This window comes from Vigna unguiculata, chromosome 6 (genome assembly GCF_004118075.2).
Source record: "Vigna unguiculata cultivar IT97K-499-35 chromosome 6, ASM411807v1, whole genome shotgun sequence".
Classification (NCBI taxonomy): Eukaryota; Viridiplantae; Streptophyta; class Magnoliopsida; order Fabales; family Fabaceae; genus Vigna; species Vigna unguiculata.
Window position 1 is genome coordinate 17,657,769 of NC_040284.1, and position 18,103 is coordinate 17,675,871.

The following is an 18,103-nucleotide window of genomic DNA, read 5'->3' on the forward strand; positions in this document are numbered from 1 at the left end:
AGTTTTAGTTTAATTTAAGAGGAGATATTTAATTCAAATATATATTTTTTTTTTATGAAAGATAGATTTAGATATAATAATATTTTAGTGATTTTATTTTTGTATAAAAATGTTAGCTTTATGTAGTGTATTTTTGTTATGTCAATAACATTTAGGTTAAATTATACTTTTGGTCTCTATTTTCGTAGCAAAATTTAAATTTGGTCTCTCAATTCTTTTTTATCTCAATTTCGTCTCTATTTTGGAAAATTTGATGCAATAAAGCCCTTTCCGTTAATGGTGTAGTAACGGTGTTAAATGGGTACCACGTGTCAGTCCTGGATTTTTAAATTTCTTTTTGAATTTTTTTTTTAAAATTTTTTAAAATAAATAAAAAAATTGTCACATGTCAAGCTGATATCATGCCACGTGGCAATAATAGTGTCACGTGTCACTATTATGCCATGTGTCATTTTCCTATTCTCAATTTGGTTCCAGTATTTTAATTTTTGTCTCAATTTAGTCCTAATTTTTGTAAAAATTGTGCAATTTTGTCCCTCTATAAATTGAAACCAAATTTAATTTCTATATAAATGTGCACAAATATTTCTATCAAAATTGATATTTCAAGTAAATATTTTTAACAAGATTAAGTTTATTTTAATTTATATTTTACATTAAACTTTATTTAAAATTGTTTTAAAGTTGTTAATAGAAAATAATGCTAATAACAAAAAAATTCATAAATTATATTGATATTTTATTACATTATACTTTAATATTTTTTATTTTAATTTATATTTTAAATAATTGAATATTTTTAAAATGTGTAAAATTCAATAATTTCAATACAAATGTTTTAGTTGGTATAAAAATAACAATTATATAATTTAAGAAAAATTAACTAGTTTATGTAACAATAAAAAACAAATAAATTTAAAATTTGAAAACAATTTTAAGTAAAATTGAATGTGAAACAAATTTAAATAAACTTAGTTTTATTGAAAATATATAATAAAAATATCAATTTGAATAAAAAAATCAAATTTAATAAAAAAATTTGTATAACATTTTATAATTTTGTTTCAATTTGGAGGGGGACGAAATTGCATCATTTTTACAAAAATTGGGACTAAATTGAGACAAAAATTAAAATATAGGGACCAAATTGAGAATGAGAAAATGACATCTGTTATAATAGTGACATGTGACACGATGTTAGCTTGACACATGACAACTTTTTAATTTTTTTAAAAATTTTAAAAAAATTAAAAAAAATCAAAAAAATTTAAAAAATTCAAAAAATCCAGAAGTTGACACGTGACACCCCATTTAACACCGTACTACACCACTAACGGAAAGGACTTGAATACATCAAATTTCCCAAAATAGGGACCATATTGAGATAAAAAAGAATTGAGGGACCAAATTCAAATTTTGTGACGAAAATGGAGACCAAAAGTATAATTTAACCTAAATGTTATTGATAAGGTCAATATATTACCGATGATATGGTGATGATCAACAAAAAACAAAGATATGAAGTGGCATCGCCATAAAGCCGATGGTTGAGCAAGGATGAGCAGAGGTGTAGAGTTGTATCACTATAAAGTCTATGTTAGTAAGGATAGCAAACTAACTTCCTCGTAAGAAGCTAAGATTAAGGAAATAATATTAACGAATGTTATATAATTATTATAGTTACATTAGTTATTATTTAGGTTGGTTGAGATTTAGGAAGATATTGATGATTATCTTTAAGATTATTATATATATTTGTAATATTTGTAACTGATTCATTTACTATAAATAAGAATATTAGTCTCATGGTCAAGGGACATATTGTTTTTGACCTAAGCAAATCTAGCTTATTTTGGTCTCTTAGATATATTATTTAGAAATTAAAATATATATTTTTAATATTTGAAAAACCAAAATCAAAGTTACTTTAAAAATTTAGACAAAAGCAGAATTAAATTTAATTTTCTTTTATATAAAAAAGATATGAAAGGTGTACATTAAGAGGTAAAATACATCCATCCACTATTAAAAACTAGGTTAAATAATTTCATTGATTCTCATTTTTTTAGAAAAATTTCAAATAAATTCTTTTTCTTTTTTTTCTCAATCAGGTCCACATTTTGAAAAATTTGTTGCAATTATGTCATTTTCATTAGTAGTATACTAACATCGTTAATTATATTTCACATGTCAGCACATGATTTTTTTTTTAATTTTTTAATTTTTTTATAATAAATAAAAAATTTTCACGTGTTAAGCTGACGTAGTACCATGTGGCAAAGGCAATGTAATGGGGCAGTAGCAGTGCTACGTGTCATTATTGAATGTGAAAATTCTCAATTTAGTCTCTGTATTTGTTAATTTACCTCAATTTGGTCTTATTTTTTTAAAATATGAAGCAATTTCACTCCTTTTCAAATTGAGACAAAATTTAACCTTTATCTAAATGTCACAATGATATTTTTAACAAGATTAAGTTTTTATTTTACATTGAACTTTAATTAAATATTGTTTTAAACATTTATATATCAATAATTTATAGACAAATGTTAGAATTGGTTTATAAATAAAATAAATTGTAAAATTTTAAGTAAATATATTTATTTTAAGTTGTTATAAAATTGTTTTAAAAATTTATATTTAAAGTTATTATTTTTAAAACAACTCTAACATTTATCTATAAACTATAGATATATAAATATTTAAAACAAAATTTTAATAAAGTTCAATACAAAATATATATTTAAATAAACTTAATTTTGTTAAAAATATCAATTATAATAAAAATATCATTGTAAAATTTATATAAAAAATAATTTTGACATAAGGATGAAATTGATTCCGTTTTAAAAAAACTGGGACCAAATTAAGACAAAATAGCAAATACAGATATATTGTGATCTAACACTCTTAAAGTCATGGAACAATTAAAATTTATTTGAATTTTAATATAGTCACCTTTTAAACTAAAAATAAAATTTTAAGAAGGCGAGAATAAACATATAAAATAAGTATGACGAAATCAATTTTATTAAAATATTTGATAATAATTTCAGTAGAGGTGCACCTATGCATCCTCATGTATACATAAGTGTGTCAATATATTATATATATATATATATATATATATATATATATATATATATATATATATATATATATATATATATTAATAAAAGTTGATATATAGTTAGAAAACAGATCCGTGCTCGTCTCTAAACATAGTTCAACTAAGAAAAATACGATAGAAATAATTATGTCCACAAACTCTGTGGATACAATTGCATGATAGTCAATAATACTTAGCTGTTAAGTAACTAGCAGGGTGTGAGGTTTATAAAGGAGAGGTATCACTAGGGAGATACAACGCCAATAAGACCTAAATCCAATCACATAAAACACTGATAGACAGAATAATGGCCGGCGTAATTGGAGGAGACAAGTGGATAAAGAGAAACATTAGAGTTTCTCATTTTATTGGCAGACCCATAGAGATCTCAAACTGTGTTATTTGGTTCTTCCATGATTCAAATGAGTTTCGATAATGGTGGATGGGGTGTCATTAGCTAACTGATGCCAGAAAGGTCCTTCTTTAACACTCTTTCTCCTTCATCGTTTTGCAAACTATACATGCTACAAAACTCCATATTTTGCTACAAAACTTGATTTTTGTAACTGTACACAATATCTTTGAATCTGTGTTGATATTGAGTTTTTGAATGTTTGTTGATATTGAGTTGTTCTTTCTTTCTTACCTTCTTATTTATATATGTATCATGAATTGGATTAAATTGTGATTATTTTTTATTTACGTTTTGTTTGATTTTTTTTTGAATTTAAAAGAATTTTATTTAAAATACTAAAATTTAAGAAATTGATAATTGATTTGAGTATTAGGTTTTAAATTTTTTTTAGAAAGACGATGATATTTGAATAAAACAATATATTTTCATGATTTTATGACTTTTATGGATATAAGGATGTATGAATATTTTGGGTTATGAGAAGTTAACTTTTTGGTTTGTATGTGTTTCAGGTTAAATTTTGATAATAAGGACAAAATAACTCTTTTGTGGGTATTATATGTTGTGCTATGATTAATGGTAAGTTTGATTGTTTGATTTTATTGATAATGGTATGTGTAAGAAAAGTAAAAACCTCAAATTAAAAAACTCAATTCATTTTTTCTAAAAGCGATTTGTTTTTCCTCATGTCCTTGTTCAAGATGTTATAGTTATGTTTATACTTCATTATTTCATTAGTAGACTATAATCCTAAGATAAGAGTTTGATACATTAACTTTCAAACGCTCTTCCATATTTTTTTCTATTATTTTTTTTTTCATTTAACATGTGGAATCTCTGTAAAAATCACATTTGATTTTATTTAATATTTGAAAAACCAAAACCAAAATTACTTTAAAAATTTTAGATGCATAAGCAGAATAAAATTTAATTTGTTATATATAAAAGATATAAAAAATGTACACACTCATAAGAAGTAAATACACTATTAAAATCTAAAATAGTAAAACAAAAGTTTTATAAAACCAAAGAAATAAAAAAAATTAAAACATAAAACAAGTGAATTATGAGAAATATATATAAGGTAAAATATAGTTATAAAATATATTTAAAACTCTAATTATTTCAAAATGTTGTAAGTTGATTAAAAGATAAAAAGTAGGGATGACAACGGGGCGGGCGGGGCGGGGACGAGTTTCGCTATCCCATATTCATCCCCATAAAAAAAATTCATGTTCATCCTCATACCCAAATCTAATAGGTATCAAACTTTTGTCCCATCTCCATTTTCACCGGTTAACGGTTATAATCTCGTACTCATACCCGTACCCATTTTACTACTTCAATATTAATTTTAATTAATTTTTATAAAATAAAAAAAATTATGGTAAAGGAAACATTATATTATCAAATATTTAATATTAGGATGATGGTTGTTTCTTTGATATCAAATACTTTTAAATAAATTATAATTGTTTACATTTTAGATTAGAATACCAAATAAAATTTTATGAGAACCAAAACATTTATTAAATTTGCAAACATTAATGAAACCTAGTTGATAAATTTTAAAAATATTTTTAAAAAAATACAAAAGAAAAACAAATATTCAAATTAAAATATATTTTAAATGTTTGTTTACTTCAATTTTTTAAATTCTAATGAATCTCTTTTTTATACACTAATAAAAGTTATAATACATCATTTGATCAAAATGACGCAAAGAACAAATAATAAAAATAATAATAAAATTTTGACTTAGATCTTGTATCTTTTGAACTCCAATATATGTTGAATGGTGATAAAAAATATTCACGAAAATTACATTAAATTTTTTTATATTGTAGTAAATAAAAGTTATTTGTACAATTATAGTGAAATGATTACAATATGATTGATAATGAGTTAGAAAATATAGAAAATAAAAAATAATTAGATAAAATATATCGAAATAGTATTCTACATGATGAAAATAAACAACAAATAAAAATATTAAAAATTAACAAATGTGTGTCTTAGAAACAATTTGAGAGACTATTGAAAGAAATGGAAAATAAATGTATAATTAAGAGTATGATAAGATGAAAAATACCTTAGAGATCTAAGAAAACTTTTCAAATATCAACATATATACTCAATGGTTGAGAAATAACGAAAATTATTTTAGCAAAACAAAAAAATTCTTCAAATGAAACAAAAATTATTAATAATAAGTAGAAATATTTTTTTATACTACTTGTTAAATAAAATGTTTATGCTATTAAACACTTAAATTGAGAGAGTATTAAATATTTTCATGTGAAAAAAAAATATACAATAAATAAAAATATTAAAAAATAATAGAAATATTCAAATGTGAGACATAATTTTTTTTTTAATTGACATACATTATGCAAATAAGTTTCATGGCAAACCAAATATATATATAAATGTTGGTTTTATGTAGTTTATTTTTATTTTTTATCAATAATATTTATCAATTATCTCCTATGGAGTGTGATTAACTAAATCTTATTTTATCAATTATCTCTTTATGTAGTATAATTTAATAATTAAAAAAATTATCATTAATTATCTTAGTTTTAAATTTCTCTTGTTGGTGAGTATTAACGTTTTAAAAAAAATTATGATTTATATTTTTAAATAGGTATATCTTTATAAAAATTTTGCCGATAACTAAATTAAATCAATTTTATCATTTTTTTATTGTTAATCTTTATGATTTATCTTCTTATAGCTATTTACACTTCATTACTCTTTCACTAATTTTTTTCCTTTCAATTCTTAAGTTTTCTTTCTTCATTTGATTGTGATTATGAGGAACCTGAAAACTTTGGAAGAATTACTTGCAAGTATTACCAACAGAGATGGATTATCTTCAAAGCCCTTTCAATCTTCTACCTTGCGTCAACTAATATCTCGATATGCTGAACACTTTTACACTAAAGAAGAATTGCTTCAACTCTAAGATTACGACCTACGAATTCGAAATTGTTATGAATCATCTATAGAAAAGAATAATACAAGAGATATCATTAAAAGGTCTATCATATTCCATTTTATCTGTTTTAGTCTAATATAATGCTATTCTTTTAATTTCTTTCTTCTATTTTGAATATTTTCAATTTGGTTTCACTCTTTTAAACAACTAAATATAGTTCATTTTAAAATTTTTGTAACGAATTATACATAAAAGGAAAAATCATTGACTTGTCATTAGTTAAAGTTGGTTTATCCACAATAACAACATATGACATAAAACGTGTTATTATAGTGATGTAATTACTATGAATATGACCAAAGAAATTATATTCACATATTTTAGAAAAGAAATAGAATCTTATTGTTTTAAAAAGATCATACTAATAATAATATGTACAAAGCTATTAAAATATTTTTATGTGCTATAGTTGTTTTTTTGTCAATGTATTTTATGTTATAATTGTTTCGGGTGTAGGGACCAATGGTCTACTAAAGAACCTCTTCAAGCTTACTTCACTTCTCGCTACAGCGATAACTTCAAGAAAATCCACTCCTTTGCTCGATCGGCTGGGATGACGATCGGGGTACCTGTCTAAAGGGCTCCGATGCTTAAGTCAGTAATTAACCGATCGGTATATCAGTGTAGCTGCTGTAATAAATGCGAATTAAAGATCCTCACCAACCTACCTTTGGGCCCTATTTATAGTTTTCGGTGTGGGCCTGTGATTAGGGTTCCTTAATCACGGCCCAATGATCCTTTAATCAAGATTACTGACTCGTTTAACGTTAATTAATCTGATTGACTGGTTGTTTAACCGTGCGATCGATGGCCGCTTAACTGGGTTAGTTATGCCCTGTTTTTAACAAGTGAACGATTCGTGTATGGCTGATCGACCGATGGACGCTTGTAAAGGACCACGCGAATGTAGAGACTGAGCGACCGATCGACCTGATGGTTGATCAACTAATTGTCCTTTATTAGGTTAGGGTGCTGTTCGTGTGGGGCCGATCGACTGATGTCCCATTGGGGATCAGAATGTCACTCGTTTATGCGTTACCCACTGACTGATGGGCCTGAACGTGGTTTGATCGTGAGACCGATCAACCGATTGCTTCTGGCGATACAGTGACTTATTTGTAGAACCGATTGACCGATGGTCCAATACAATTTATTCACCAGGCCGTTCGACCGATGGTTTCTTAACGATGTGATGTGGTTTGTTTGTAGAACCGATTGACCGATGGTCCTATGCAACTTATACACCAGGCCGTTCGACCGATGTCTATGTTTTATATAAGAGTTTTTTTAACCTTGTCCGATGGGACATTCAGTACAATAATAATTTCATAACATTTATTATTTAATAAAATGATATTCTTTATATAATCTTATAAGTAAATATAAGCAGGATACGATAATTATATACTTTGATGATTTGATATCGTGAAAATTATTTGATTTTCGCAAAGTAATTAATTTGTAAAATAGTTAGAACAATCATATGAAGATATTATGTTTCGTTAAATTATAGTTATTTTATGAATTTCACTATATTAGTTTTAATTTAACAATAGAATATCTTGCTAGACTTCTACTGATTTAAATTTAAATACATCATTTTTTGATTATGGAAATGAAATTTAATTAATTAACTCTTTGTTAGATTTCTTAAAATGTATTTTAACTCTTTTAAAAGTTAAATTCATTTCATATTTTATTAGATTTTTTATTTTAAATTAAGTCTAGAATTTTGTTACGATCTGCTTTAAATTTTTATGAACAATTTTTGTTAATGTGAAAACTATTTAGTTGGCAAATGAACACTTTATGACTCATGTATTGTATATGCAGACAAAGCGAACAGAAGACAAAAGAAGAAAGTATGGTCCCAGACATTAAAAAGTGAAGGAAAATTTTGATAAGTTCATCTTCTTCATCTCCACCTTTGCGCACACCACCACCATCTTCACCTCCACCTCCCTCATCACCACCATCATCTTCACCTTTACCACCACAATTATCTTCACCTCCCCATCCACCATCAATATCACAATCTTCACCTCCACCTCCACCACCAAAATCACCATCTTCACTACTACCACCACCACTATCTTCACCTCCACTTCCACCTCTACCACCATCTTCACCTCTATCTCTACAACCACTCCCATTGAGGATAACCGTGATAAGTCCAACACCTCTATAATCACACGAGCTATCAGATTTGTCAGTGAAATTCATGAATCTATTCACTGAATTGAAAATAACCGATTATCAATTCCAACAAGTAAAATCAGATGTGATATTCTCACTAAGATGAGATTATGAAGTTGAATGAAAAATAAAATAGAAAAATAATTGGTTTGTAAGTGACTGCTTTGGATCCCTTTGAGAGAATATATTCTAGCTATGAAGAAGTGAATTATGAAGTCAAACAGTTACAATATTGTAAAAGTGTGAAATAAGATTGTGGCAGCTAACAAATTTAAAGTAGACCAAGAATTACAAATATGGTCTTTTAGAGTTAATAGGAAATTGTATTTACTCTTAAACAAACTTTGAATTTCAATGATAAGTTCTCATGTACTTTTTGTATTTACACGTTCTCGAAAACCATTTTAAGTTGTTTATAAATTTCTTCAACATAAAACTATATGAAACATGTTCTCATTCTAATGCAGAAGGTTTGAAGATATTGCATAATAGTTTGTTAACCCACTTTCAATGAGTAATCCTTGTAGAACACATTTAGTGGTTTTTTATAAAAATATTAATTTTATGTATGATCATTTTGTTCTACCAGTCAAATTTAGGAGTTATCTCTTGTAAAATTGGAATGAGATTATATTACAAGAAAATCATTAAATAACAAATTTGTGAATTATCTCTTGTAAAATTGGAACGAGATTATATTACAAGAAAATTATTAAATAATAATGAATTATAGAGACGAACACAATTAGTCATTACATTGGTCTATTCTACTATTTTCTGGTCTTATTCCCTTAAATTGGTTGCTCATCTCATTAATAGGTTAACTATTCATTTTTTCAATAATCAATCTCCTTATAGATTCGTCTATTCAACTAAATTTGGTTTTTTTAATCTAAATTTTTTTTGTCGTGTGGGTTATGCCAATTTTGTCACTATTGGAAGAACTAAAGTGGATTTCCGAAGCTTAAAATGTGTTTTCCTTAGTTAAAAATCTAGCACAAAAGGATGTATGATCTCCACTCCAAGTCTATTTATGTGACTAAGAATGTTATCTTTCACGAAAATATTTTTCCTTACTCATTCTCTTTGCCATCTGATAACTCTATTGCTTCAATTGACAATTCTCATTCATGTGATATAGCATGTATGATTTTCCAACTTTACATGTTTCACATGCCACAACCTTACTATGGACTTTGCTCCTAGTCTTGTTTATGATAATGTTGAAGTTACTGATCTTGATCTTAGAACTTCTCATAGAGTGAAAAACAGGCATCGATACTTAGATCAATATTATTGCGGTGTTGCTTCAACTTAATGCTTTCACACCTTATCCGATGAATTTATTTATTTCTTATGATAATTGTTCTCCTGACCATACTCCTTTTTTGTCATATTATTTATGCCCAAGTATGTTGGAAACATGCTATAGATATTGAGTTACATGCTCTTGACAGAAACCACACTTGGACTTTAGTTTCTCCACATGGTTTTTCTCTTCCCAGCCAAATCTTGTTTGTAAGTTTAACAAGTCTCTATATGGTTTAAAATAAACTAATAGTAAAATTGGAATAAAAAATAAAAAATTAACTTTAGAGACAAAGATGTTAGATGTAAATTTATCTCTAATATCATATTAAAAATGAATTTTAAGCCTAACTCAACCCCACAAAACTAGCTTGTAAAGTAACATTTGCATCCTACATCCTACTTGTATACTATGAAATTGCCTTATCTTTAGTCGATGTGGGACTTCCAACATTCGTCAAAAGATCTTTCACGAGCTAAAGATAGGTTTTTTGGGTCTTTATTTGTAAAAGTGAGGTCTTTTGGGGAGTGGTTCTTGATAACAATTGTAACACTCCAAAATCAACAAAATACAAAATTTACATAATTAAAATAAACTCCATTCCTATTTATTGAAAATATCAAATGAACAAAATACAAAATTATCTTACAAACATACTTAATTGAAAAGAAAAAAACATAAGACTACAAAATTAAACATTTTATGTTATTAACCCCTCTCCTTAACGTCGCGGAGTTACCCTTCAACACCTTTCGTTGAGTCACCACACACAAGCATATATTTACCTTCCAAACAAGCACATATTAACACGTCATCATAATCATACTAATTAACATCTATTCCATAATTTAGACTCATATAAAATACTACATCATATACACAAACAAGACAAGAAAGAAAAAAAAAATAAGAATGTAAGCTCCCTCTACCCCTTTCTGTTTACTTCTTCCGTCTTCTTCTTCTTCTTCTTCTTCAAAACTCAACTTTTTCCCCTCTTCCTATGTTTGAATCTTACCTTTACTTTTACTTCAAATTTACTCAATCACGATCTTTTTTTACTCAAATGTAACATTGATTCACTCGTTTAGTATGTATATTCATGGATTTCATTCTCACTCTTAAAGTCCTAGATACTCTTAAATAATTTTAAGTGATATTCTAATAATAATAAAATATTAGATACATTTTTTTTTACATTTATGGTTATCTCTTATAAAATCTCTTTAAATATCTTATATATAAGATAACTCATACATATAATAAATCTTATATATTTTTAATAAATATGTTTAAGAAATAACCCTCATATATAACTTGTTTACATTATAATAACTATTTTATATGTTTATCAAAAAAATTATACTATAATAACCACTTTATATCTTTTAAATACAATAAATCTTTTAAATTATTTAAAAACTATAAATTTTTTAAATAAAAAAATAATCCACCTTAAATATATATTTTCTAATTATTATAATTTTTTAGGGTCTTAGGACAATCACTAAAAATTATATACCTCAAAAACCAATTAGACGGCAGAGTTTGACTTATGCCAACCTCGAGTCATTTCCACTTAGTACTTAGCTTGTCATTAGTGTAAAAATAGTATGCAATATTTTATTAATATAAAAACTAATAATATATAATAAAAAACTAAATAAAATAGTTGCATTAATATAATATGCACTTAAGCAACTTTTCTGGTTAGATAATTAAAAGTTAAAATTGAGACAAAATAAAGTCAATACAATTAAAAGTAAAATTGAACTTAAATAATTTATCAAATGTCATTTGTTATGTCATTAATATTTTGATGCTGAAAATGCAACAATACTAAATGGAAGAAGAATTGACATTAAATGCTTAATCTATATAATTCAGTTGTTGATCATGTAATAATTTTTTTTTTATTTCTTTCATAACCCTTATACTCATTGGTAATATCTCGAATATAATAGGCTTTGAATATCTTTAACAAATGAAGGAATCACTCGGTCAAATAAGTCTACCTAAGCCAGATGTGCAAAAATAATTTTTATTAAATTTAAAAACATATTTTCAAGTCCACGTTTTACACTAAGTTATTACAAATTTATCATACCTAATATAATTCAAATTGAATATTCAAACTAAATTTCACAATCAAAACATAAAAACCATATACTAATATATATATATATATATTCCAAAATCAAATTTAAACAATTTCAATACCATCGGCATTCAATAAACTTTTAGTATACAAAAAGAAAGGAATTTCAACTTGAATATCTCCTTTTTATCTTAGACTTACTTTACTTCAAGTAATAACTAATAATAACTAAAAAGAGTTGAAAATATACTAAAATATTAGAGTCCTAAAAAAATATCACCAGACAAATAAGAATGCATACCAAAAAATATTTTAACTGATAGAACATTTAAAAAAAAAAGAAATAGAATATGCGAAACTTCCAGTAGACAAGAGAAAAAAGAATTAAAGATATTTGAGTAAGAAAATATTTATTCGAAGTTACATTTTAATGAAATTCTCCTTCAATTAGTTAGCTTCTAGTAAGATTTATTTAAAAAGAGATGAAGTGAAATATTTAAAGAATACAGAAATATTTTTACAGAAATACTTTAAAAAAAAAAGTAGTTGTTAAGAAAAAAACAAAGAGAAAGGAAAAATAAAGCGAATTAGACCCCACAACATATAACTTCCTCCTATTATTATTATTATTAGCATCCACAAAGAACTATCGCGACGTATCTTTTAACTATAAGAAAAGATAACGTTAATAATATAATGTTATTAAATTAATATATATATATATATATATATATATATATATAAATAGGTGTTGATAATATAATGTTATTAAATTAATATATAAAATAAAATGACATATATAAGAAAAGATAAGAGAATAATTGTTGATAAATAAAGCAAAAAAATTTATAAAAGTAACAGTCAATTTTTAAAAATTTAATAAATAATATATTTTAAAGAGTAAAATTGATATTTTGAAATGTGGACACAAAAGAGAATTTTCTTTCTTATTATTATAGGTTATTATTATTATTATTATTATTATTCACTAGTATTATGAAAAAACCGATACTAGTTTCTTAAATAATAAAAAACAATAAATATTTTTTAGCTTTAATTATTTTTCATTTTCATGTTAAATTGAGGAATAATTTGAACTTTACCCATTTGAATTTAAAAAAGGTTTCTTACTCTCTAAAAAAAATATTTTCGTTGCTAAATAATAAATAGAACGATGGTTTAAATATGTTTTGAAAATTGATTTTTTTTAATTGAAACTATGATTTAATTTAGTTTTTAATTTTAAAAATATGTAAATTTAAACATTTTAATTAATTTTTTCTAAATAAATTTTAACCAAAATTTTAAAATGGAACTAATTCTAATTCTAAGTGAATTTTGAATAATCTAAATACAATTTGAATTCAAAATTTTAAAATTCAAACTATAAATCCTGAGCTCATTTTGGTCTCTTAGGTTTATTATTTAGAAGTTAAAATAATATTTTTTTTAATATTTGAAAAACCAAAATCAAAGTTACTTTAAGGATTTAGGGACAAAAGAAGAATTATATTTATTTATTTTATATAAAAAATATATAAAAGGTGTACACATTTAAAAGAAGTAAAATATATGCATCCAGCTCTTAAAACTAAAATAATAAAACAAAATTTTACAAAGCAAAACAATTAAAAAATATTCAAAACATAAACCACGTGAATCTAATACATTTTATCGGAGACAATTAAAAATTATATGAATGAATATGTTTAATTTTTTTAAATGAAAAATACTCTAATTTTTAAAGTACAATTATAATATATTATGATTTTGATACAATTTGTGCTTTTATAAAATCTATGTATGTTTTGGGCAAGAAGAACTACTGATAGGTTGAACCATCAAAGGTAACAAGAATCAAAATTCAAAGCAGTTTGTGTTCATCGTGAAGTGTTCGTCCATCTGAATCATTCAATCCTCTCTCTTAACATGCCCTCTGCTCAGGATCCATTTTATGTTGTCAAGTCCGAGATTCAAGATTCGGTACTTCTTTTCTTCAATTATTTTATTTTCTTAACCATTCGGATTTGATTTTCATTTTTTCCTTGGATGATTCATGCTGCGTATTTGAGTGAATGAAGGCTATTTTGTCTTTTTTCTTTTAATGGTCTTTCTGGTTATTGAGATTTCGTTTTTCTCTTAGGTTATTATTAATATGATTGGGCTTTTTCCTTTGTAAATTTGAGATTTTTGAAGGAAACCCAATTGCGATATGTGGCTTTGTAGCGTGTGGACCGCACTGATTTATTGTGGGTGTTGGTTTATGACTAATTGGAGCGTAGGACACACTAAAAGAAAATTGTTGTGTGAATTTGGGGTTTTAAGTGGAAATTGAAATGGGATCGGTGATTGAAACAGGATATTATGCAAAAACAACAATGTGAACTGATTTTGGTGTTTTGATTTGTTTTTCGATGGATCAGTTTTTTTCATGAGGGATTATGTTTAGTTAATTATCTGATTATTTGTTAATTTCTGTGAAGATTGATAAGCTGCAATCTACTTTTCATCAATGGGAAAGCACTTCCAATGCTGCAGAACAGGGACGTCTTACGAAGGAGGTTCGTGCTGGATGCGAAAGCATAGAGTGGCAGGTAGACCTATTGCATGCATATGCAGAATCAATGACAGAATGACTTATCCTTAGATCATTGATGAGCTTTTCATTTTTTCAGTTTTTCAACATGTTCTTGTCATAAGTTGCATGAATTCAGATCTAGTAGATTAGACATACTTTTTGGAGGCTTTTGGTGTCCAATATCTTCTGATGATTTCATTTAATTCTCCAAAAACACTTCGATCCTTATTCTTGAGTTCCTGGAGTTTGGGGTACCTTGAAAGGAAAAAAAAAACCCTGGATATTTGAATGCCCTTGGAAACGTTTCCAAGTGTGATCTAAATATTACTTTTGGAATACAATTTATAAATTTATAAATTAATATATTTGATTATAGTACAATTTTAGAAATGTTGCCCATTTTCTCTTCTTCTGCAACCTAACGTATATACGACAGCTGAAGTCTGATTTTTTGATAGAAAGGTGGATGAATTGGATAAAGCAATTGCTGTAGCGTCTAGAGAACCTTCTTGGTATGGAATTGATGAAATTGAGCTTGAAAGCCGAAGGAAATGGACAAGCAATGCTCGATCTCAGGTATCTAAAATGTCTGCCAATTTTTACTAAGTAGGGAAGACGCAATAATTTTTTGAATGTTCAAATGCTGTTTAGTGTCATTATTTTCTTATAAACATAACGCCCAAAATATTCATTGTTACGTTGCATTATTAGGTTGTCACAATGAAGAAAGCATTGGAGGCCGGAAAGGGCTCAAGTTCCACAAGCCACAGCAGTGTAAATGGGATGCGCCAAGAACTCATGAGGCTACCAAGTTCTCATAAAAATGATACCTACGACCAGTATCCTGCCCGAGATAATGATGATTTCATACAGTCAGAATCAGATAGACAAATGCTTCTTATAAAGTACTTCTCCCCTCTTATACCTCATGCTAATTGAACTGGATTTTGGATGTCTTTTGTTCTACTTTGGCATAACAATAATTTTTTAAAGTTAACTTTTGTATATCTTTGTGGCATTAAACTCTAATGATAACCATTTTTCTGCATATATGATTACAAGAATGTATTGTTTGTTTGGTTGATGTCTTAATTGGATTTAAATATTGGTCAGTCTTCCCACAAGCTTTTTAAGACACGAAAGAAATGTTCTGTGTGCTTGAAACTTATACCAACATATTTTTGGGGATACCCCTAATTGTAGGCGTGGGAAAATGAGTTAATCCATTCTGTCCTGCCATCAACCCCTCAAAGCAGGGCGGGTTAGCTTGTTGGTGAAAAAGGGTTGAAGAATCCAACTCACCCTGTTTAGTAACACGTCAATGGGTCGGCCCATCAAGGGGTTGTTGAATAATTGTCATAATCTAGTACTTGTTGAAGATTTTTCCATACCAATTGAGTAATTCAATAGATTGTGTTTATTTTTTTAGAATTGCCAAGATACAGCTCAAACACCACACTTGCTTCATAGAGTTATATTTTTTCTTATAACATTATAAAATTATTGGATGCAGATAAGAATAATTATTGGTAAGGGGTGATGCATTTAAATTGAAAAAGTAATCGCAGGTTGACCTGCTTTGACTCACAGGGTTGGGTTGGGTTGAGCCAGCTTGGTGGGTCCAACTATCTAACCCACCTACCAAGAGATGGTGGATCTATCCGGCTGTTTGGATTCACTTTGTCAACCCTACCTATTTGTTGAATAAACTGTGACGTTAAATTTAAGTGATTATTCTGTGTGTGATTGCTGGGAAATTCTCTACTCATAGTTTCATTTACTGCTTGTAAATTTTTGTTAGGGAAGAAAATGATTTCATTGCCATTTTTTTAATAATTATTTGAGTTTGAGGTTTGGATCTACGCCTGGTATTTGCTTATATCTTTGTGGTTAAACTTCTCTGTATACACTTCTAGGAAGAGGAAGAAAAATTGAATTTTCAAATAAACTGAAATAAGCTTCATTTCATGCTTGTAAATTCTTGTTTGTGAAGAAAATTTCTCATTATCATGTTTATAGTTCTTTGAGTGATGGTGGTTCTACTATCGATATTACTTTTATATGTTTGGATAAACTTCTCTAAAATGAGCTTTTTCATAAACTAAAATGAGCTTCTTCATAAGTTAAAATGAACTTAAACACGAGTTAATTAGTAAAGTTTTCTCATAGTAGTTTCTCTAAGATATTTTTTAACTTATGCATAAACTAATTTTAATTTATAAAGAAGTTTATTTCATTTTTTTTCTTCTTTTTCGGCTTAAAGGATTATGAAGAAATTATTTTAAACAGACCTTTCAAGTAATTACTGCAATGGTTGCTTTCTTTTCTTCTTGTCTCTTGGAATTAAAAAGAAAACAGAAAGAGGAATAAAGTCCGTAGGTAACCTTGACAAGGGCAAAATGTATGAAATACACTGCTCGACAACTTTGTGCCCATGGTTATTCTTTCTGGAAATACAATCTGCTTCTGGTTGCTATTTTTGTTTTTATTTATATATATCTATTATGGTGATAGGAAACAGGATGAGGAATTAGATGAGCTTAGTGAGAGTGTACGGAGAATTGGAGGTGTTGGACTTACAATTCATGATGAACTCACTGCACAGGTAATGGTTTGAGATGTTTTTACTCTCCTTGGTTCTATCCATTTTGATGGCTAGGTAGCTTCCTTTCTTCACGCGTTTCCTTCAATTTGCTTGAACAAAACTATTTTTTTGCCTTTTAGCTCTGAAATAATTTGTTTCATCTGACATTTCTGGCCCTGTCAATATCAATTTTAATGCTTCAGGACAGGATTCTAGAGGAACTTGGTTCAGAGATGGAAAGTACAACAAATCGACTTGATTTTGTCCAAGTGAGTTCTGCGTCTATACTTCATTTTTCTCCTTCAAATCGTCTAGTTTGGTTTTATCTTTGAGAAATTAATTACTTGAAAGAGACAAATTTTACCTCTTTGATTGCTGATATTAATTAATAACAAAAGAAATGTTGATTGTGATACATACCAACTCTCGAAGAGGTTCATATTTTGCTCTTCTATTATGCTTGCAGAAAAAAGTGGGAATGGTTATGAAGAAAGCTAGTACAAAGGGTCAAATCATGATGATATGTGCTTTGTTGGCCTTGTTCATCTTCCTATTTATCTTAGTATTCTTCACCTAGTCATTGAGATGGGTCCAATCTCTGTGCTCTTTGTACATGAAAAGATATTTCATTTTTTTGTTGAGATTGAAGATTAATAATGGAAATGCATTTAACTATCAGTTAAATAGAGGCCTCATTGTTTTATGTTTTTGGGAGGTATTAGAAATTTCTGATTGTGATGAAAATAGATAGCAATGTATTTTAAGATTTATGTTAGGATTTTTTATTTTGGACACATTGGATTAAACCATTTTCTG

At 26.9% G+C, this 18,103-nt stretch overlaps 1 protein-coding gene across 1 annotated transcript; it reads left to right on the forward strand.

Moving 5' to 3' along the window:
* The first annotated feature begins 13,919 nt into the window (after positions 1-13,919).
* Positions 13,920-17,990, forward strand: LOC114187041 (syntaxin-61). The gene is made up of 7 exons (XM_028075142.1): positions 13,920-14,108; positions 14,609-14,719; positions 15,166-15,279; positions 15,415-15,608; positions 17,218-17,308; positions 17,491-17,556; positions 17,754-17,990. The coding sequence occupies exons 1-7, from the start codon at positions 14,055-14,057 to the stop codon at positions 17,862-17,864; spliced, it is 741 nt and encodes a 246-aa protein (XP_027930943.1). The 5' UTR covers positions 13,920-14,054; the 3' UTR covers positions 17,865-17,990.
* The last annotated feature ends 113 nt before the right edge of the window (positions 17,991-18,103 follow it).